General features: G+C 42.2%; 1 protein-coding gene across 10 annotated transcripts in view; it reads left to right on the plus strand.

Annotated features, from left to right (window-relative positions):
- The window catches only part of Mitf (melanocyte inducing transcription factor), a 212,115-nt gene that overhangs the window by 126,947 nt on the left and 61,767 nt on the right, over nt 1–23,401 (plus strand). For 8 of the 10 annotated variants that reach the window (XM_039107089.2, XM_063285575.1, NM_001191089.4 and 5 more), the window contains 1 exon segment: nt 2,303–2,552. In XM_039107089.2, the coding sequence (XP_038963017.1) occupies nt 2,303–2,552 (250 nt within the window). 10 annotated transcript variants of the gene reach the window in all.

Raw genomic sequence — 23,401 nt, forward strand, 5'->3', positions numbered from 1 at the left:
TGTTTGCCCAGCGTTCCCTGTCTGTCTATAGGGAGTGCCGGGGAAACCAGAAGAAGGAAGTTGTTTCATGTTTAGGGGCTGCAGAAGACACCCAGGAGAGCTGATATCCTGGATTAGGTCACTGTGGTCCCTTCCTATAGTTGAAGTATTGTCTGATAGCTCCAGTCTCCTTTCTTGTAGCCTAGTGGTGAAGTTGATCACCTATCACTGTCTTTAGTTAGAGTCTGTTGTATATATTGCCACTGGAAAAAAAATACTTTGGCGTTATTTTAGCTTAAAGGAGAAAAGTTAAAAGAAAATTCATTTCCCTAAGTTCATCCCCCTTCAGGCAAGTGTGCCTGCCCCATACACTCCCTGCTAGGCGCTTTGTGGATTTACACATGCATGCAGAGCTTCTAAGTCTGAATCAGCCTGTAAATCCACTTTGGAATGTGACTTTATGATTTATACTTACTGCACACGTATGCTACTTTGCTGTTCATTTTGCATTTTCAAGGAAGGTAATATGTTATTAAATTCATATTTTATTAATTAACTGCCATCCTATTTTAAATCTTTAGGATATGTTGAAATCTTTAAAAGCCTTTGTATATGTGAATTCTTTCCACTTTTGAGTTCCTTGGACCATTACATGTTAAGGAACTTTCTGAAACAAAATAAATATGTTATTTTTAGCATTTGGATATAATTTTATTAAAGCATAATAATAATAATACATTTTCATTATGTGTTTCTTGTCATGAATGTCTTTTACACTACATAGACTACTAGTCTTGGACACTACATAGATATTTCCACCTCGATTGAAAAATTATTTTATCCTATAGTTTTATTCATATTGATAGTTTTATTTTTATGGAATTTTAGTAGATACATGGTATGAAATTTTGTGATTTATTGTAATTTACTGAGCCAATTTTTTTATACGGAAAATAAATAAACTTCTAGGGCCTTTTGGGGGAATGCCACAGGAGTGTGACACAGACTTTTATCCTGTAGCACATCTGGTCACTTGTGTAGCATTGTTGTCCTCAGGCTGTGCACAGAGATGGCCAGGGGCCTCAGGACTTGTGTCTTTGGTAGGCAGGTAAACAAGGTACTGGGGTTTGCAGTCAAGAGGGAGGGTAAGTTCAGATACCTCCCCGAAGCGTGATGGACTCTAATGTTCATTTTTTCTCTTCCCAGAAGCTGAAATCTTTTATTATAAGCTTGTACAGAAATCTGAATAATTATAATTAAGTTTGCTTCCCATCCTGGATGGTAATAATAGCAAGCATAAACATCGGTTGGGGTGATGATCACTGTACACGGGGATTATAAACATTGCTTTGTGTAAACTTCACAGCATCAGTCCTTAGGAGGGAAAGCTTTTCAATGTGAGTGGTGCGGTAGATATTTAAAGAACGTGCCACCCCTTGTATAAATGGGTAAAAAGCTGTATACATCTCTTCCAGGTATGAAAGGGGTTTATTATTTGTTCATAGCACAGAGTTGGCAAGATAAGCAACCTAAAGCCACACCTAAAGAAAGTAGGCGCTCTTCTGTTCTTACCTACTGACTGTCATTCAAGCCTGTTAGATAACGGTGAACAGAGTGGGTCCCTGGCCTTTAAAGTAGACCTCATGGGGAAAAGACAGAACCCGGATACTCATGCCCAGATGAGGCTCAGGGAAAGATACACAAAGAGCACCAGGAGGAAGAGTTGGGTTGTCACTTCTGCTTCCCTTCTGTCCCCTTGCCTTTGGACAAGGGTAGGGTACAATGTGCACATCTGATCCAGATGCGTTTTTCCTTAATGATTTGTGTGATCTAGTCTTCCAAACCCTTCCAGTAACAGTCTTTCCTTACTAGAAAACATATTAGACACCATCAGGACATTTAGAGAACGCGCAGGAGTCACTGGTTGTTTAGACCGAGCTACTTTTACAAAAGCAAACCAAGTAATTTGGTTTTATCTGTGCCGAGTTGCGTGCCATGGAGACCAATGGCTCCTAGTTGTTGGGTGTATCAGCATTATATTCAGTGGCGATGAACTGTGCGTGGTACAAAATGTCAAAAAGAAATAAGTGATTTGATAAAAAAAAATCCCTAGATGCAATCAGCCTGACTTATTTTAATCCAACTCCTAATGACTCGAATCCTGTCACCTCCTGATTTTCAATTATATGGAGTGCCATGCCATGCCTTGATTATATTTGTGCAGACTCACCTCCTAGTTTGGTGGCATTTAGGATACCCCGCGATGCAGGTGATGGGTCTCCTCAGGATACTAAATGCTGTGTGCCTTCTGGTTTCCCCACAGCAGTTCTGCAGAGCATTCTGGGGCCTCCAAGCCTCCGTTAAGCTCCTCCACTATGACATCACGCATCTTGCTACGCCAGCAACTCATGCGTGAGCAGATGCAGGAGCAGGAGCGCAGGGAGCAGCAGCAGAAGCTGCAGGCAGCCCAGTTCATGCAACAGAGAGTGGCCGTGAGTCAGACACCAGCCATAAACGTCAGCGTGCCCACCACCCTTCCCTCTGCCACCCAGGTGCCGATGGAAGTCCTCAAGGTATGTGAGTGTTGCCCTTGTGTGTGGACCCAGCCTGTCCCTTTTCCACATCCTAGGTGTCACATTCACTGGACTGCATGTTTACTTGCATTGCTGTTAGTCTTATTTCTAAGCATGGCTTCCAGTGGTTCCTATGAGGCTTTGTATTTTAAAAGAAGTATTTGAACTAACTAAATATTATGGCAGCCTGTAAATGGCGGAAACAGTCAACATTTTCATGACCAATCCAAAATGGGATCTGATGTTTGTTATAACAAAGAGCATTTCTCTTTTTCTCTTTCTTTTGGAAATAGTTTCATGCATAAGTTACCTGAAAGAGTCCTCTTGTAGACACTTATGTGTCTTCATAAATGCATTCCGGACCACACTTTAACTTTGCTCTTCAGTTAGCAAATCCTGCTGGCCCTAGAAGCTAATTGTTTTAGAAAGTCTCTTCAGAAAGAGAACTGTGGTCAAGCATTCTGTCTGTGCCTTAATAACCAGACTTCATAATCCTTTTACTGAAGCGAGCTGTCTGCTTTGGGTCTCTTTGATTTCTTGCTAGAGTGGAAACTGCAGGAGCTTGTTAACATCCTTCTAACAGAGACACATAGCTTCCTAATTACTAGAGGAAGTTGTAGCAGGAGCTCTATCTCCTGCATTGTCTCCCATGCCACATGGGGAGTTGCCTTGTTTCATAAACATTTCAATTTGTAAATATGACTGGTTCAAGAAAGACCAGGCATAGGGAAACTTCCATATGTTTTACTTACCTTTTACCCATTCACCTAATTGATTCATTCTGAAGAGCCAAGTTGTTCCTGTTCATTAAGCATTGTGAACTCCACATGCTGCAAATTCATTGTTGGTCTTTGCTTTTACCCTTGTGCTCACAAAAAAAAAAAAAAAAAAAAAAAAAGCCTTCCATCTCCCCTACTTAAAGTTCATTATTAAAGTAAACAGGAGCGGTTATGCTACATTCAGGATCTGTCTGTGATCTTTGCCATGAGGAAAGACTTCTTTAAATCCCAACTTCAAACCAGTACATAGTTATTTACAAAGATTTTAAAACGTAATGATCCTATTGTAGAACTCTTTGATAGAGAAATCAGTTGAATTTTTGCTAAAGCAAAATAACCCAATTGCTTTTGCATAAGATTTTACTTTAATCTGACCAGAATTCTGGATATTGCCACAACGATGACTCTTTTATTCTTCTGCCATCTCCTGTCAAGTAAAAACAACTTTTGGCTGTAGCATAAACTATACGTGAAATCTCTCTGTTCTGCTTGAGTAGAGCCAATTGTCCCTATTTAAGTTGAAACAGATTTAATTGTTGTTTTCTGTTTGCAAGAGCCATGGTCATTTTGCTTATACTTTATTTAAGCACTGTGACTTTTATAGTAACAAGTTGCAGTGAAGAGTATCTGTTTTATTCGCCATAATAGTAAATTTTTTAAGTAAAACTGCAAATTTTAGAGGCAGTGACATGGATTTGTAAGTGGTTTACCTCAACTTCGAAGGTAGTGCTTAATTGCCTTGAAGTGTGTTTACTTGAAGTGGATTTTCCTATAAGAGTAGTTATATTGGGTGGTGGAGAATGTATCACAAAGTGAGTATGTGGAAACATCATTTCAATATTATACAAAAATGTATATAAATTTCAAATGTTTAGAATGTTAATTTCTAGCCTTATTACAATTAACACCTATATTAAATAATTTGAATAATTTATGTATTTTCCCTTATACTCTGCTTTCCCGGTAACACTGGATTGAACTGTAGTCTCCCCACAAGAACAGAATACCAGTAAAATGCCTAACTTAAAGCAAAGACAAGTTATTGAGGCTAGAAGACATGACCTGGTCAAAAAGGCCACCCGTTGAATTTGTTTCCTGTGCTCTCAACAGTCGTTGCCTCTGTCTAGCTGGCCAGTATTAAACAGAGGTAGAGTCTGCTCGGGCTATGTTAGAGATCACATGTCTCTTGAATGAGAAGGACTTGTTGGCCTAACAGGCTGTACAGGGCTGATAGCTAGTCAGACAGCCTTAGGTACTTTTAAGCCAAAGACCAAGTTAAAACAGGATTTGATTCATCTGAGGTAATACTGTAAGACATTCAAACATAAATATTAAGGCAAGTTTTCTACTGGTGATTCCTTGAGAATGTTTGACCTCAACTTTATAGAAATAGTTTCTTAAGCCCAGAGTATGGGATACTGAATGAAGAAAGGTTTCACGGACACACACACACACACACACACACACACACACACACACACACACACATTCTGCTTTCCTTTTCTCTTTTTTGAATTTTAAATCATAGAACACAGTTTCATGAAGTAAATGGCTATAGGGAAGTAGTTGATTTGTTTAATCTTGGACAATTTTATTTATTTCCATAGCAGTAGTAATGGAAACATAGGCTAATCGTATGCATTCTGATGTGATATACTACACCGAACACATTTTTTCTGACAGTACTGCCTTAGTAAATTATTGATTTCTTTGTACAGTTTTGAGTGGCAGAGTCAGTGCATACCCACTTCTCAGAGAAAGAGGCAGCTGTGGAGGTGGAGAATGCCCATTAAGTCTCTCCATTTTCCCATGTGTTCGTACAAATGCGCTGGAAGAAATGCTAGATTTCGTAAATACACAAAACCTTGTCACCAGTAACCCACCAGCAGATTGAACTACTCGTTTTGACAAGTAAAATCAGTGTTTTCAGGTTAATCCCTGTCTTTGGCAGCATCTTACTTAAACAATGGAGCTCTATGAAGCATGTTTAAAAATTGTTGACATCTGAAAACTTTGGATTCCTTGGAATTTGTATTAGAGAGTGGAAATTCTCATCATTTCTTCCCCAGTCCATGCCATAGTTCATGAGGTGTAGCCTCTGTATTCTATATTGATTTCATTAATTGTGCATTTAATCCTTACATTGACTTCACATCCGATAGCATGGAGTGTTGAGTCTTATTGTGGTATTTGCACATTAATGGGGTGTTGACTTGGTTTCTTAAGAACATGCTTAGCAGTCTGGCATGGTAACTCAGGGAGTCTTCTTTACCATGAACAGTGATATTAGGCCTGCATAATACTTTTTTCACAGTTGTGAGCACACTCTGTGTTTCAGATTGTGAATTAAAAATTTGCTAAGAACTGTTTATGGGGCATAGGGCACTTTCTTCTCTGGGTAGAATTTGTCAGCAGCTGTAAGGACTGAGACTGAACTTGATCTAAACAAAATCAGAGTCACCAGGGACAGAACTTTAGCCATGGTGGGTCTCTTATCTACAGAAGCATCACAGTCAGAATGGGGATGGGGACACACACACACACACACACACACACACACACACACACACACACACGGATGGACTTGGTGTTCACACACTAACTGAGCCTCTCCTGTCACTGGTTCATCTATCTGTTATTGATTATTGGAGCAGCTGCTACTGTGATCTGAGACTGTCAAATTCTTTAATTCCCTGTTATCTTCTTCACAGACCCAGGCAGTGTGGAACCTAATAGTAGTTTATAATTGATATTCAGTTCTCTGTTGGGAAACTTGTAAGTTCCTCGTCCCACTCTTTCCCTTAATTTAAAGATCTGAAAGCTAGCTGCTCTTTCTGCTGTACATTGAATTTTCCTTTCTCTGTTTTGGAGAAAGTGTTGATAGATGAAAAAGAATCCTTTTGAATTATTACTTAGTGTATTACTGAGTTTGAAGGGATTCATTTTAAATATTTCTGTTTTTTTCCAGATCATTTCTGGAGTTGGGCAGATTTCTTACCAATTCATCAAACCCAGACATGTAGTTTTCAGGGCCCTTCATGATGCAGACTGTTAACCTGGGCATTGAGAGGTGGTTCTCTCGTCAATGTTCTGCACATTTGAGCAGTAACTCTTGAGAGTGCTGGTGATAGAGTAGTGCATTGCGCATGGTTCAGAAACCTATTAGCTTTATCTCAAACTCGACGTTTAACTTTCGTTCCTGATTTATTCAACTTGTATTGAGAAACCTGAATCTCATTTCAGTGGATGTTCAAAGCAGGAAAGACATGGCCTCTCTCAGGTCAGCTTGTGCTGGTCTCCTGAGTCTGGATCTGTAGCTGTCCCCGGAAGATAAGACCTGCTACATCTGAGTTATCTACCATAGTCATACACTTAAACTGCCAGTCAGTGTGAGATACATGGACTGTAAGCCTCGGTTTCAGAGAGTTTCATAATACTGATTCAGTCCTTGTGATTTTGCATAAAGCTATATGTTTTCAAGACCACATCATTATTTAGAGGGAGAGACTCTGTTTCTTTCCACAAATATCCCGTCCACTCCCCACCGGGCAGGGACTTGATTTCCCTAGAGAATCTTAGACTTCTTCATTGTTACCTATAAGGTGATTTTCCTGATTTTTAAGACCCAGTCAGTGATTTTTGGGAATTGGAGACTGAAGTTGTCTTCCAACAGATTTCCACAGCAGGAGGTAAAATCCACCAGGAAGCCATGGTTTCAAAGGTTTCTTGCTTCCTGTAGGATCAGTGGCTTTTCTGCCATTTTCCCTTTCCAATGCCACCATTGCCTTCCACAGGAGCACAGCTTAACAAGATACAATAGGCAGTGCTGGGCAGGTAGACAGACCCTGGGTATTTCCTCTCCGTTGGTTGTCTCTCCTTTTGAGACTTCACAATCCCCTACTCTTCTCTGGGGACTCTCTGTCTCTACTGTAATTATCAATTCAGTATTTGCTAGACAAGGCCCTCCCTGTTTACATTTGTTATGTAATCATTACACAACAATAGTAATTACATTATTATCCACAACAAAATATCCAACCTCTCGTTGCATTTTTACCTGGTGAGGTCAGCAAAAAAATGGGATCAGATTCTCCTTTTCTTTTTCCTCCTCCTCTTCCTCCTCCTCCTCTTCTTCCTCCTCCTCTTCTTCCTCCTCCTTCTCCTCTTCCTCCTCCTCCTTCTTCTTCTTCTTCCTCTCTCTCTCTCTCTCTCTCTCTCTCTCTCTCTCTCTCTCTCTCTCTCTCATCTGGGGCTTTATGGGGCCAAGGGCTTTGATTGGAATCTTGGGTTTCTCTCTGCTTTCTTCAGATTGGGGCTGGCAGGGGGCAGCTAGCTGTGCCTAGTGGCTATGTTAACCACACAGCAGCTTATCTGAGAGTAGAAGGGTCTTTAGTTTGTCTCCGTGAGCTACCTGGAGTCCTTGCAGGTGTCTTGTTTGAAAGGACATGACAGCTGGCTGTTTCTCATATTATTGTGTCAAAGGAAGATGCAGTCTGCTTCCATCTATGACAATTCCCTACTAGTTGGGGTAAGGGCAGTATTGTAAAAAAAAAAAAATTAAGGTATGGGTCTCAGGGTGAGGGCCAGTACCAAGGAGGAGTTTAGTAAACTCTACAATGTGATTTCCCTTTAATGTGATAAGGCCTGTAGATCATACATCCTCAAAAATGGAAGCACCATACCATTAAGGGAAACAAAATTGTTTCTTAGAAAGAAAAATGTCCAGGGTTGGAAGATGGTTCAGGGGATGAGAGTGCTTGAGGTGCAAGCATGTGGATCTAAGTTTAAAATCAAAGAAGACACATACAAAGTTGGGAATGAATGTATATGACAGTGACTTTCAGACATGGGAGGTCAGAGACAGGGAGATCCTTAGACTTGACAACTGGATGACACTGCACACACACACACACACACACACACACACACACACACACAGACACACACACACACACACATATCATAGATGCCACAGTTGTTTGTTGATCTCCACAGGTTCAGTGTACAGCTAGGAAAGCAGGGTTGGTATGTCTGCTAAACTTCTGGGAAAGTGAGGCGGAAGGAGGGACAGTCAGCAGAACACCTAAAAGGTCTCAGAGGCTCATTAATGAGGAAAGGTTGAACAATGTTGTTGTTGAGCTCTCAGCATCTCCCCCTCCCTGCCCGTTATGCTTCGAGAATATTGGCTAGCGTTCCCATAGATGCAGCTTCTGCACTCTTGTTGGGTCTTGTCTGCCATAGAACCCTCATTACAATCATGCTCACGTTTCACATGGGGACCATGGTAGTGCATACCACAGATATAGGATGCTGCTCCCATCCCTATTCTGTGAGGCTGTTGTTAGCACCCCCTATTTAACAGATACATGGACAGGCATCTTTCTTAGATCGAGTAACCTGATAAGCTTCTAAAGAAGATCAAGATCGTCATGTTCAACCCTTCAAGTGATATGGCTACATATGAGCCTATAACACAAGTCCATTACAGACCTCCTGGCTATGGCTTATGAAGTTGGTAGGAATTGCTTTGATGACATGGAGGGAAGACAAGACGGCTTGCTTCACTGGCTTCTGGAACTGAATGTAGCCATATCTGGTGACAGTTTGAAAACTTGGAAAATTTTAGCTCATTGTTCCCTTAACAGCCCTGTGGATATATAGGATTAACTCAGGTAGGCAGACAGGCATATGGAGATTGCTTCTGCTCTAGTCATATTGTTAGGTCCACACTCTATACTCTCTACTACACCCCCACTCCAAGTCCCAGCATGTCTCAGTGACCACCAGAAACAATGCTTTTAAATAATGTGGGAAGCCAGAAAGAAATATCAGTGGAATCTCTTGGGCTCAACAGAAAGCTACATGATGTTCACTGGGGATTAGTCAGGGCCTTCTCTGTTGAATAATTAAATTTCCTTCTCCAGTCTCTGAGATACTTGAGACCTAGGAACTGACCATGTTCTTCCTATGTAAGAATTCTGCCTCACCACACTGACTGTTGTGGTACTTTTCCATTTAGTGACTGAGTTGCCATTATGAGTGAAAAAGCAGCACTGGGGGTTCCTACAGCAACATCTGAGAATCTAAAGCCACGATCTTTATAGAAGGGTCTCAATGGCTCAGCCTATTGAGGTACCTTGTCCCTCTATATTCAACGACACCAGTGTGGTTCTAAAGGGTTTTTATTCACTCCTCATAGGAATTTCCCCCAGGGTCCTGTTTGTGTTGCTGCTGCTGCTGTTGCTTCCCTTCCCTCCTCCCTTCAGTATCAGAACTTCTGGCGTTCAGAGTTTCAGATCTGCTTGTTTTTCTATTTGCTTTTAAGTGGACGTTGGCTGTAATAATGACTTTATTATTGCACAAGGAGGTCACAGTCCCCTTCATAAATGTGGCCCTGCTTCATCTCAGTTAGAGAAAGGATTAGCTGGAGAGACTACTCATGAACGTGAGTGTGCTTAAGAACGGGGAGATTCGGACACATGTAAGCAAAATCTAAATTTAACTTCATCCTACTAAAATAAATGGTTGGAATTTGTGTTAAAATATGTAAATTAGTACGGCAACTTTGCTCAAGGTTATAGCTGCAATCAGTACTAGGATATTGGCTCTTGTCCCGAATGTGTCTCTTTTTATTGCTTTTTTCTTTTTTTTGAGTGTCAGCCTAACTTGAAAACTGTACCCTCATGCACCTCCCAGCTTGTCAGATCTTGTTTATAGTACCGTAAGTATATGAGATGTATAGAAAGCACATAGACCAGGATGCAGTTAACATGAAATGTTCTAGAGAGAGCTGCTTTAATCACTGTTTTTAAAATTGATAACACCTGGAGGGCAGAGGCCACTGGGGCAATGGCTCAGTGGGTAAGAGCACTGGCTGCTCTTCCAGAAATCCTGAGTTCAATTCCCAGCAACCACATGATGGGTCACAACACTCTTATCACAGGATCTGATGTTCTCTTCTGGCATGCAGGCAGGCATATGTACAGTGAACGCATGTACATTTCATTCATATACATGAATTTAAGTTTTTTTAATTGATCATACCAGAAGACGGTCCAGATGAATCAAAGGCAGGTTGTTCCTCTTGGAGATCTTGGGGACGTTGCTACGGTTGGATATCATAGTAGTCCACGACCCTGCTGCTATTTTTCTTTAAACTAGATTTGTGTTTTAGGGGGTTGGAGCTCAGTTGCTGAAGTGCTTGCCTTGCAAACCTTAGAACCTGAACTTGATTCACCACTCCCGGGCCTGCAATCTCAGCTCTGGGGAAGCAGAGATAAGAGGACAGCACCAGGCAGCCCAGCTGAACTGGTGATTCCCGGGTCCAGGAAACCCTGTTTCAAAATATAAGGTGGAGATTGACAGGGAAGACAGCTCATGTCAACCTCTAGCCACCACATGCATGTACACACATACATGAGACACCAGACCTAGGAGACTGGGTTCCTGTAGTCTTTATGTCACTGAAGTGGGTGTCTTTAACATATTGTACCTAAGAGTTTGGTGAATTCCTAATCACCTACTACTCTCTGAGCAGCACACTGCTTTTGATGGGTAGGTCTATTAGATCACGTTCATCACACAATTCTTGAAGTTTGCCTAGAAGCAAGATAAAAAGGTTCAGAGACCCTGCAATTAAAATATGAGCAAAAGGAATCTAATCATCCAGTTGCAAATAATTTTAGTGTTGTATAGAAGCCTAAAATAAAAGGCACAATTCAGATTGCTCCGTCCCTTACCGTGGTATACATAACTTTGCTGTAATCTTCCCGTTGGCCCTGGTTTTTATATAATTAAAATTTAGAGGCTGGAAATTTTGTTGAGACTTAATTAGAAGTGACAAACCAGAGACATTCCTGCCAGTTAGGAAAGGCTTAACAAGTTCTTATTGGCTAACTTACAAATATGTAGCATTTTTCACATCGCCTAAAGGTGACAAGATCAACTCTGTTTTTCTAGTGAACTAGTAAAAATTAGATTAATAAGTACCAGGCAAAGAACCGTTTCTTTTGTCTTTTTTTTTTTTCCCTCCAAAGAAATCTTACCTTTGAGTACTTCTGGCTGTGGAGATTGGCGCCTTAATTAGCCACATGTTCCTTTTACCTCCTGGGAAATAAGTACAGGCTAAAATTGGGGATCAAGACACAGGCGTACATTGACTTAGCACACGCCGCTAAGTAATTCATCAAGGAATGTTGGTAATTAGTCCTGCCTCTTTCAACTCTTGGCTTATTTTATAAAACCGGTTGATTTAAAATAATGCCTGCTGATGTATTGCCCACACGTTTCAAGACGGGGGCTTGGCTCCTCAACAAAAGGGAGATTGTACAGGGAGGGAAGTGTGCCCTCCTGGTTTTGTGTTTTCACAGATTCTGAGAGTCCATCTATGTCACCTATTAACTTGGCGCACTTTCTTTTTACCCCATTCAGCATTTCATGGGGCCTTCTCTTTTTGCCCTGATGGAAAGAATGGATGGGGGAGCAAACTTAAAAAATAAAATAAAATAAAACACAAGCTCCCAGGAGGTGGGGGGGTTGGATGTAAGGAGCTTGTCAAAGTGTGTCACCTCAGTGTGGTTTGATGGAATTTAATTCGAATCCTTCATCTGGAGCAAGTTGCAGTAATGATCTTGTATTGTTAAATGCTTGCTGATATTGATGGCAGACAGACTAATCTCAAAAGACTGAGTTTCTGGGGTGCACAAGACCTTATGATTACAGCCTCATAGCATGTGTAGTTAACTGTTTTAGAAAGTAATAACCTGAATGCCAAATTCCCATGCTAAGTGATGTATTTACCATTAGGCCTTGAGATGCGGCCACAGTCAGAGCTGCTCTTGAAATCAGTGCTAGCCTGAGCCCAGTAACACGCCGAGCGGCATAGCTGTTTCTCCTTACACCATGGTATCCTCCTCTGTAAACTATGGGCAGTAAAGCCTGCTCTGGAGAGGTGAATGAAGGGTCCACCTAGGCAGTATCACCCATCAAGTGAGAGCCACGCTCTGATTTCAGAGCCTTGGGTCCTCATATGAAAGAACAAAAAGAAACAGACAAAATTAATTTCAGTATGTTTTACACTACCCAGTATATCTAGAATGTTATTATTTCAATATGTTACATAAAAATGATCTGCAAACTTTTCAACTTTTCCCACCACATCATCTTTGTAAAGAGCCTCATGCTGTCCTCAAATTTGGGTTTATATTTCATGTCTCCTACATATTGTAGTTTGGAGACTAAGTTTCATCAGAATGACTTGACCTGGGTTTGGATCTCATAAAAATTTCACTCAAAAGAGTACATTCATTTGCCAAAGTTGTTTTAATCCTGTAAAGAAGATTTCCAGTAACTGGACTGGGGAGAGGGTTTAGCGGGCAGTGTTTGTCATGCAAAGGTGCAGAACCAGAGTCAGAATCCACAGAACCTATGAGAAGCCAGACAAAGTAGCATGCATCTCTCTTCCCAGTGTTTTTATCAGGAGATAGGATGGGGATGGGAGAACCCTGAGAAACACATGAGCCAGATAGTCTGGCAGACAACAGCAGGGAAAAGCTTAGAAAGTGAGAAATGTTGAGGTTTTCTTCTGAGCCTGCATGTGTACGGTCACATGCACACATCTAAAGTCCACATCACCTTAACACACATGCACTTAAGTGCACACACGCATGGGGGAGGATCTTAAACAGTTTTGTCCAGTAACTAAGTTGAGTATTTGTTTCAATACAGGTCCACATGAGATATAAAAGTCAGCTCCTTCTTATGACTTGGTTTCAGTCCCTGGGCCCAGTAGTTTTATTTACCCTGTGACCTTTGGATTGAATAGCACAGATCCTGAAGGATTTAGCACAGTGTTGAGTACAAGGAGAGTCATCTGGAATTCTATTTTATTGTTTATAATAAATTTATAACGATCCAGGCAGGGAGACTTCTTACTCAGTAGAGTGATTGCAGGCATGAGGGCCTGTGTTTAGTTCCCAGTGACCTTCTGCAAAGCTGGGCTGGAGCATGGCATATGAAAGGTCAGACAGACATACCCCTAGGGTTTCCTGGCCAGCCAGCCTCGCCCTGTTCGTGAACTCTAGGCTAGTGTCAGACTCTGTCTCAAAGACCAAGGTGGATGACCCCTGAGGAACAAAACCCAAGGTTAATCTCTGGCATCTGCACGCACACACACACACACACACACACACACACACACACACACACACACACAGAGGCATGTGCACCTACATATATACATGTACCTGCACACTCACGGACATTTACACACTTAAGAACACACCTGCATACCCGCATGTACGTTCACAGTTTCCAGTGACTTACATTTAATCTCTGAACACAGTTAATTATTATCATCACCCCTAAGCTGCAATCTTACACCTGCCCATACAGAAACAATTTTCTTGTTAGTTTATTTCTCTTCCTTTTGACCCGCGGTCACTGTCACATATCATGCTCAGCAGCCATTTCCTGTCTTTTTCTTTTTTAAACACCCCCCTTTAGGGGAGAGCAGTGAAGAGACACCCTCGCCAGAGGTGCCAAGCGCCTTCCATTCAGCCATGAGTGTGGAGGCAGCCCTTGACTTGTTAGTCACACATCTTACTCATGCTCTCAGGCCAGGATCCTTGCCAACCTACACATGTCACACTTTCCTAGCGCTTCCCCAGCCTGTTGAAGATGTCTGACCCACCGGGAATGCATGAGCCTTTTGTCAGTGCGCTTAGTGTCAAAGAGACACTGGAGAGTCAGACAACGGCAAGAGATCTCTGGTCTGTTGTGTAATGGATGTCACTTCACACAAAGGCATTAAAAGACTTTTGCTTTGCACAGAGTTTTATGCATGCTGTTTACTATCTTTTCTCACAGACTCTTGAGAGCGTTTTAAGAACATTTCAGCATGGCCTATAATTCAATCAAGTAGTTCTTTTTTTATTCACCAGGGATCCCAGTTTTTTCCTGTTCTCATGGTAATTCTCAACCATTTTTAAACCAGAAATAACTTACCTAAGGTGATAATTTATTTTGTTAAGTACCTTCTTATTCCTAGTGCAAAGAATGAGACCATTATACTGGGATTAGTGCACGTCCACAGGCCTGCGTTCTTCCTGTTATTCCAAGAGCCTACAAAGTCCCAGTCTACTTACAAGCACAGAAGCCAAGACAGCAAAAATGTTCATGATGCTATGGCTTCAAGAGTGAAAAAGGATGGTTTCCTTCAGATTTCAGAGTTTCCTAAGTTGGGGAATATTGTGTGTGTGTGTGTGTGTGCGCGCGCACATGTGTGTGTATGTTGTATGTTTATTATTTATTATATAAAGTTTTATTACTTACAATAGTATCTAGTCAACCTTCAGGTCATTGTCAAGTTCATTTCAGCTTCCTAGTAGCTTTTTGGGGTTGCTTTAAAAACTTAGAGCTGTTTTCTTCTTCTCAGTTTATTAATTGACATAATCTTGATAAGGGTACCATGAACATAGGCAAACATGCTCATTTCTTGGGGCCTCTCCTGTTTATAAAGAGAAGATAGACTGACTACTGTGAAAGGACTCTGAATCCTCAATAAAATCCCTCATTCAGTTTGATCAGAAGCTGAGGTGCTCTCGGCTTAAAGGCCAGTCCCATCTTAGTGATTCCCAGAGGCCTGTTCAGGGACCCAAAGGCCTTGCATCACCTGGGGCCTCATTAAATAGCAGATTCCCTCTGCCTACCCCATACCCCCTGGGCTGTCCCAAAGTAGGTTCTAGAACTCTTTCAACAACACTGAAAAGAGAAGGAAGTAGAGTCAACCAGGTCTCTTTCCTGGAGGGCTTCTTGGGTACCTTTAGAAGTAAGGATCCATGGTGAGCCTCCATCAGGGATGTACCAGGTAAAAACCAAGAAGAGAGGGAGGAAGCTATGGCGACCAGCAAAATGGGTGGAACTGATCAGCAGAGGCTGCAGAATTCCCAGCAGCTATTTAGGGTGTTTTGGATAAGTCCATTGCATGCTAAGATGATTAAAAAATAGATTAAACCTTTCAATTTTAGAGTAGATGACGTGAGGATAATAAGAAACTTGAAAATTCACATGTAAAGCTACAGAAACTGCTGGGCATCTGAGAGAGCTGCAAAAGGCAAGTGAATCCCCTTGTTCATACAATTTGTGAATTCTATAGAGCTCTTACACACATACTTCTCCTAAATGGAGACGGTGTATTTAACAAAATATAAATGAACAGAAAAAGAGCATGCGTGGGTCTGTCATCGTACTTCAAGTAGGTACTTCAATCATGGTCACCAGGCATTGTACCTTCTGTGGACTGAGAGGCACATCTAGTGAGTTTATCCATATCCTCCAGGGTATCTTCACTGCCTGGGGAATCTACCTGCTCCTCTGCTGTAAAAAGCTTCTATTCCTTACAGGAAAGAGTCCATTAAAAATAAGTCGTACTTTGGAAATCCATTCAAAATATATATTTAGTTGAATATGACATAAAATCACTTTTTTTTATTCTGGACAGCATCTGGCCGTGGAATTCTGTTCTCTGACATCAAGGGTCTTGCTATGGATGTCTGACTACGATCTAATAGGGTGTTTCCTTGTCACTGGAGTGCCGACATACACAACTTTCTTCCTTCTTTTTTACTTCACTGTGTTAGTTCTCTAGTAGATCCAGGACACACAGCCAACATAGCTTGCTCTCTGGAAAATGATTGCTTAATAACTTGAGAAATGCCCCAGCCACAGTGAGATCAGCTCTTTCTAATGCTGAAGTTCTTTGGCTCTTTATGGAAGAGTGTGCGTGTGTGTGTGTGTGTGTGTGTGTGTGTGTGTGTGTGTGTGTGTATGTGTGTGTGTGTATGTGTGTGTATGTGTGTGTATGTGTGTGTGTGTGCACCCATACATGTACTCTTGTCCATATGGGTATATATACATATGTGTGTATGGAGAAGAAAGCACAACCTGGCGTATTGTTCCTCAGTAACACCATCCATCTTTTTTATGGAGACACGATCTCTTACTGGCCTGGAGCTCATTGAATAGGCTAGGCTGACTAACCTTACCACAAGGATCCTCTTGTCTCTGCTTTCCTGGTACTGAGATCACAAAGGCATACCACTGTGCTTTCTGTGCGGGTACTGGAGATCAAACCAGACTGTCATGCTTGTATAACAAGCACATCACAGGCTGAGCCATCCTCCCACCTAGGCTCTGGAATCACTGATAAAGCTTTAGAAGATGCCCTATCTCAAGTGAGCCATGCTACATACTCTGCTTCCACTGGGAGACACTGCTTGCTTTCTTACCTCCTGTCTTTCTTCCTTACACATACATTATTAAGAAGAATAGGAAGTCAAGGGAGTTGGGGATACGGCTGCTATGCCTAACTCTTTACATATGTGGTAGGGATTTGAACTCAGTATCTCATGTTTTTATAGTAACTACTCAGACCTGCAATCTTCTAGACCCATTAAAAGGTTTTCAGTCAGTTACTTTGAATTGCATTTCAGTAACAAGGACATTTTCATCCTCAAAAAACTCTTGGCTCTTCAGGTTCTCAAAATAGTAGGATTTGCAAAAGGTGAATTCTGAGATGCCTGGCCATGGTTTTCAATCTTCCTCCCCACATAACAGACCCTTTACCTTGAGGTCATCAAAGTTGTTTTGATGATTAACAACAAACAGGATAATACACACAGAAAATTCCGGGGGAGCATAATAAAGATCGGAATTAAATTTTCAAAAAAAAAAAATAGATGTTGGACTATCAAAATGTTCCCAGTTCAGAAATTAAACTTTTGTTATAAGCCCAGAAGCCATTGTCTTGATGCTGGGACTCATGTTAAATATGAATGATCATGCCTGAGCTTGTTAATATTTAACCTTTAAAGCATTATTTTTTTCCTACAAGTAGAGATTCAAAATACATTTAATTACAGCCTCTGGTTAAGCCCTAGGGCCTACAATATAGAACCAGCCAGACAAGGGAGACAAATGGTTTGTGTTCTGCGAGTTTGCAAAGTTATTTCTCATAGAATTTCAACAGTATGTTTCTTACACAGTAATGCACAGCTAAATTCCTCCCTCCCATCTAGACTGTATGTGCTTTGATTCTTGTGTTCTGGATTTGCTTTGCTTCATCCTCACTTTCTTTCTCTGTGTTTTAATCTAATGCTACCCAACCCTGACTGCCATCTCTTTGTACTTTATGGTTTTAACATTTTTGTTTGTAGTTAGCTGCTCATCTTTATCTTACCTTCTAGAAGCATGTCACCCTGAGTGCTCCGTTGTCAGGAGTGCTGACTTGATGGCCTCTCTGTCTGTTCTAGAACCGTTTACCCTACTTTCACCATATAGTCCCCTTGAGATAAGACCAGAGGCCAAAACCTTCTGTGGATCTTGCAAAGGTCACAGCTTTACTACTGTTCTTGCAGCTGTGAAGTCAAACTCGAATTCATGGCACGCCCTGCCTCTGCTAGGACCTCAAGTGTGACCTTGGGGAAGTTCTGGGGCTTTGTCTCCAAGTCTGGCCCACGTTAATGAGACTTCCGTCCCACCATTGACATGGGAAGAACCCACCCCTTTCTCCTTAAAGGGCATCCACCTCCACCTGCTGAAGCTGCATCAGTCATAAGACAAAGGCACCACTGACTTTACAAACTCCACAGAAACGTCAGGTTTGCTTTGCGTATTAGCTATACATACCAGTTGTTAAGATAAAGAACGGCTTTGTATATATCGGCTCCCTTGTGGACTAAGTCACCAGTTTCTCCTTGAGAGCGGCTGCAGGTGAGTCAGAAAGTTTCTTTTACTTACATGGAAACATTCTAATTATTATTTTTTTTTACCTAACTGTGCTTTGCTAAGTATAATAAAATTAATACAGACTATCACTTACTGAATTCTTGGGCCTTCCCTGAAGGTCTGTAAATGAGACTGACCAGGAGCATGCAAAGCGCAGGTGACCGTCGTCAACCCAGCTGCCTCTGTTTCCTGGCCAGCGGCTCCTGAAGCCCCATATTGACTATGTAATTCTCAGGTTTACTAATTCCATATAGTACAATCCCCGGTCACAGAACATTCTTCAACTTTTTAAGACAGAAACAAATACAGCCTGGAGTGCTCCTTTATGCCACAAGTCACGTACAGTTTGCTCTTAACCTTCCCTCATATGCTAACATGTTACAGGCACACACCAATTTTTGTTGTGCTGTTAAGTGAGGCTTTATGTTGTGTTGACCACCATTTTCCTTGAAGGGCTCCTTCCTCAGTGATCTTTTCAGCCCACTCTCTTATTTCTTAGCCTTGGAGTATAACTTTATAATTGCTGTCTCTATGTATTCTTTCATTTCTCTCCTCCCTCCCTCTACCCTCTTTCCCACATACCATATACATTTCCATATTCAAAATGTGGAATTGTACTGCCTACCTTAGATTCCTTGTTCTATCCTTAAACATGGAACATACTCTTTAACTATAAACCTCAGTTTCCTCATCTGATAAATGGGCCTGCTGGGCCCTCTTGCATGTGGCCTACCTTACAGTGGTCTTGATCAATAAGAAAATCCTGTTTGCAGCATGACTTGCTAGTGTGGGGAGCAGCCAGGGAGAAGCTTGATCATAAAGAAGAAGTCTTAGCTGGCTGAGTGTCCATAAAATACCTGCACCTCCTGTGGGCCCAGTCAGGCCTGGGTTGCAGGAGCTTTAAGGGCAGAGTAAGCGGCCCTGGGGTGTTCCATTTATGATCATGAAGCAGTCCTGGGGAGGCCGAATACAAGATCAAATTCTGCAAACCATATGCACACTGCAAGCTCTTCTTGGTGTCTGAACTGAGCAAGTGTTGGGTGTAAGGCCCTCTAGGAAGGCAGGCAGATGTTTGGCCAGCTGCTGCTGATTTAGGGGTTACTGATTGCTATCTTCTGTGCTCTGCTTACAAAGCTCCAGGCCATTTTGAGGGACTGCTCCCAATCTCCCTTGTTTCTCTATGCCCTTCTTTCATAGACTAGAACTCTTGCAGAACACTGCAGTATTTTCCAGAATGGTATAGATGGAGTTAGAGCACAAACACCTGAGCCAGGGTCACAGTTGAGGAAATGAATAAATTTACATGTAAAGGAGGAGGTCCCACTCCTGAGCTGGTTGCCTTTAAAACATAGTCTTGGACGTGGAGGAAAGACTAGGTGGGTGGGTTTTATTTCCCCGGCCATGAAGACCCTCATTTTTGGAACGTACAGAGGAGTCACAGTTCAGCTTCACAAGGAGAAGGTCATGCTTATGTTCCCAGAGGGCCTAATGTTGAAGAACACAGAGGGTTTTGCCGCCACAGCCTAGGCTAAGACATGTAGCATGAGGAGATGCGTAGCGAGGAAGTATGTGTTCTGGATGTAGGTCAGAGCAAGGTGGTGGGACACGAGATCAAGAGGGTATTACACAGATGCTTGCATTGTGCCAGATGCAGTGGGTGTGGAATGTTCACCAACCTTTGGCTTCGCTTCTCCGATGCACATTTATTTTTCTTTAACAGGTAAGGGATATTTAGATAGACTCCTCTAGGAGCTGGTGCCTGTGAACCATTGGTTTTATAGGGATAGAATTGGTAAGGAGGTGATCAAAATTATTTGGCCAATAAAAGTATTGATTCCAGAGTAAATAAGACATTAATAGTTGATTTTTTGAAAGGGGGTATAAAATGAATGGAACCATGCTATATGACAAACGAAAGGGGAGAGGGCCTGCTCTGGTGGGTATTTCTATAGAGAATGATGTTGACTATAGCAGAGGCTATAGAAGGTTTTCTAAGATTGGGCCAGCTATGCCTGTAAGCTAAATTCTGCCTTCCACCTGTTTTTTTGAGAATGCTTTCAGGATACTGTGCCTCCCTGTTCACAAATGGCAGCGGGCTGCTCTTCATGATTAGTCTGTCCTCTGCTGACTGTTCTCTACTGATTCTCATACCTCTGAAGAGTCAACGTGTCAAACAAATCCTCATTGACTGCCAACAGGATAAGGGCAACGTTCTTTTACTGAGGATACAAATAGCAAATAGATTTTGATGTCAGGCTGTGGAACTCAGTGGTAACAGAGGACATAAATGTTAATCAAGAAATCACACAAATGAGCGTGTAGTTGCAGATTATTTGACAGGCAAGTCTCATAGAGCCAGTGATTGGAAGACTTGTGGGCAGAGCATAGAGCTAGTGGCGATGGGGACCCATGTGCAGAGTCAGAGAGGCTTCCCCATGTTCACTTGTCATGGGAAGAGTAGGCAGACTTCAGTTTAGCAAAGAAATATAAGAAGAGAATTTTAAGCCAAAGAAACCATGTGGTCAAAGTCCCACTGGCAAGAAGGAACAGATCGTTGACTACACTTTCCATAGGGTGGTGGCTCTCAACCTGTGGGCCACAACTTCTTTGGGGTCCCCTTTACAAACATCACATAACAGATATCCTACATATCAGATATTTACATTAAAATTTATAGTAGTAGCAAATTTATAATTATGAAGTAGCTACACAATAATTTTCTGGTCAGAGAGTCACCACAACATGAGAAACATTAAAGCATCAGCATCAGGAAGGTTGAAAACCACTGCTACTGGGCAACATTGATGAGAAGAGAGGCAAAATTAGAAAGTGGAGACCTTGAGGATAGGATAGGGAAAGCCATTGACTCTAGAGCCATGTCGAACTCCAGCAACATGTTTTGGCCCAGCAACATAATTAGGGTTTCAGTCTAGGAAGTTTGTTGTGGGTAGTGTTGCAGGAGAGGACATGAGCCCCCGGACTCTAGTACCCACCAGCAGGGCACAGGGCAGAGAATAGAGCTGCTAAAGAAATGTAGAACCCAGGAGCAACACGTGGAGAACCTGGGGTGTTGGGCAAATGAGGAGAGCAGAGGATGCATGAGAGCCTGAGGAATAGACAGGACCACTGAGTTGGTCCTTGGCCTGGTCCTTCCACACAATAGGTTGACTAAAGTGCACCTGCAAAATTACTGATGGGGTCAAGGAGAGGAACAAGAAACAAGCATGCATTCATTGTATTCTTCATTCATTCACTCCACAAATCATCATCCTATGAACATTGTCTGTATAGTGAGAATCTAAAGGTGAGGAAAACCACCTGAAGTTCTTGTTATCCTGGGGATCTCTGGTAAGTCAGGAGGTAGTCACTAATTTAGTCCCCCCACCATCATCCAAATTGCTGAGGGGCCAATAAAACTGTGGTAAATGGCAAAAGGCAACAAGATGTGTGGGAATATATGAGAGAGGAGGGGAAGAGTTACGAAGCAGAAGAGATCACCTATGGACTCTAAGTGTGTGAAGTTTGTACAACACTCCTTTCAAGAGACTGAGCAAAGCTGGTGCCTGTGGTGTCAGATGATGCCACACTCTCCAAGGTGGTCTGTAAGCAGCAAATGCAGAGCATTATAAAGCAACTTAATGATAAATGTCTTTGTCCCCACAGCAGTGGGAAACCCTGGAAAGGCAAGGGCAGCCATTGCTAGACTTGGAGGTTCGGTAGAGGATGTTTGTAGAGAGCAGGGACCTGTTGCTCCTTCCTGATGGGATCTGAGCGTGTGGTCCTTGAGAAGGCTCCTCATCTCATCATGAAAGTGTCAGTTCCAATACACCTTTAAAGGCTGTTTTGATAGAACGAGGTTTCTTTTGGAACCTCCTGGGATAAAATTCTCCTGTGAGGGAAATTGTATCCTCTGAAGACTGTGCACATTGTTACTGTAGGAGCCATGACTTTTTGGGCCCACTGGTGTCAGGAAAAAAAAAAAGAAAGGGAGAGAAAAACAGGAGAGGCCTGATTTTCAGTGAGTTTAATTTTTATTTTTTGTACATGGGTGTTTTGCTTGCATGTATGTCTCAACACCATTTTATGCTTCATGCCTGTGGAAGCCCCATGCCCGTGGAAGCCTAAGAGGCTGTTAGAGTCCCAGAACCTGCAGCTAGATGGTTGTGGGTTCCTTACTGTGTGGATGCTCACAGTCCAACCTAAGTCCTAGGGAAAGCAGCCAGTGCTGAGGCCTAGCCAACTTTCCAGCCCCAGGGCCACTGACTTTAAGTGAAATTTACATCTGAATGCTGCCTCTGAGCCACAGAGTTTTCTGTGAGCTCCCCACCCAACTCCCTTTGAAAGCCCTTCCCAAATCTCTGTGCTTCCCCTCGCTTCTGTCCAGATTTGAAGACTAAAGTAGATTCAGTGCCACTCATACTTACCAGGTTCCTCCCAAAATTTTTTGCATACAAAAGGACTTGATCCCTGCTGGGTAGAGTCAGAGAGGAGAATGATGGGTTTTCCGGGAAGGTAGGGGACGGACTCTGGCTGGGAATAGGGATGGACTCTGGCTGGGAATGAGGGAGAGAGTGATTTTGCTGCCAGGCCTCAGAGTCAGTAGGAGGATGGGCCTCTCTGCTCTCAGCTAATAATCATATACCCACCCTGCTGTTGCCCCATAGCTCCGCAGTTTGTTTGTTTGTTTGTTTCCTTCTTTCTTTCTCTCTTTCTTTCTTTTACATTGACTATAAGTTTTCTGTGGAAAAATTAGAATTATGACATGTTCCTGTTGCTGATCTTGCCCATATTGTGTTTCTAACTCCCCATTTTGTTTCAAGAGCATCTCATTAATTAGTTTTACAGAAAATGTGTGGCACAATTACTGGAGTTTCTTTGCCTCCCTCCTGGCCCTGTTAACTAAACACCTCCCACATCCTGTTCTCTGCTCTCAACCTGATTGACTCATGAGGTGACACTGGCTGACACTCGGCAAGTCAGTGACCTTCTTTTGGAGCTAGAGTTGACAACGCTGATAGGACAGGAGGCAGTAGATGAATGAACACTTGTGCCCAGCCCTGTCTCCACTGCGGAGGAAGTCTCACCTCATCCTACATACAGTACAGTCTAAAATTCCTGAGTTTGTTCCCTACTAAAAATAGAAGTTAAAAAAAAAAACCCATTATGTCCAGGGAGAGGATTGGGTTCCAATACTATTTAGCATCAGAAGCAACCCTTTGTAATCTTACAGAAATGTTTTAACTTTAAAAACACCCCACCACCACCACCACCAATTTGTGAGGGTGA

This window comes from Rattus norvegicus, chromosome 4 (genome assembly GCF_036323735.1).
Source record: "Rattus norvegicus strain BN/NHsdMcwi chromosome 4, GRCr8, whole genome shotgun sequence".
Lineage (NCBI taxonomy): Eukaryota > Metazoa > Chordata > Mammalia > Rodentia > Muridae > Rattus > Rattus norvegicus.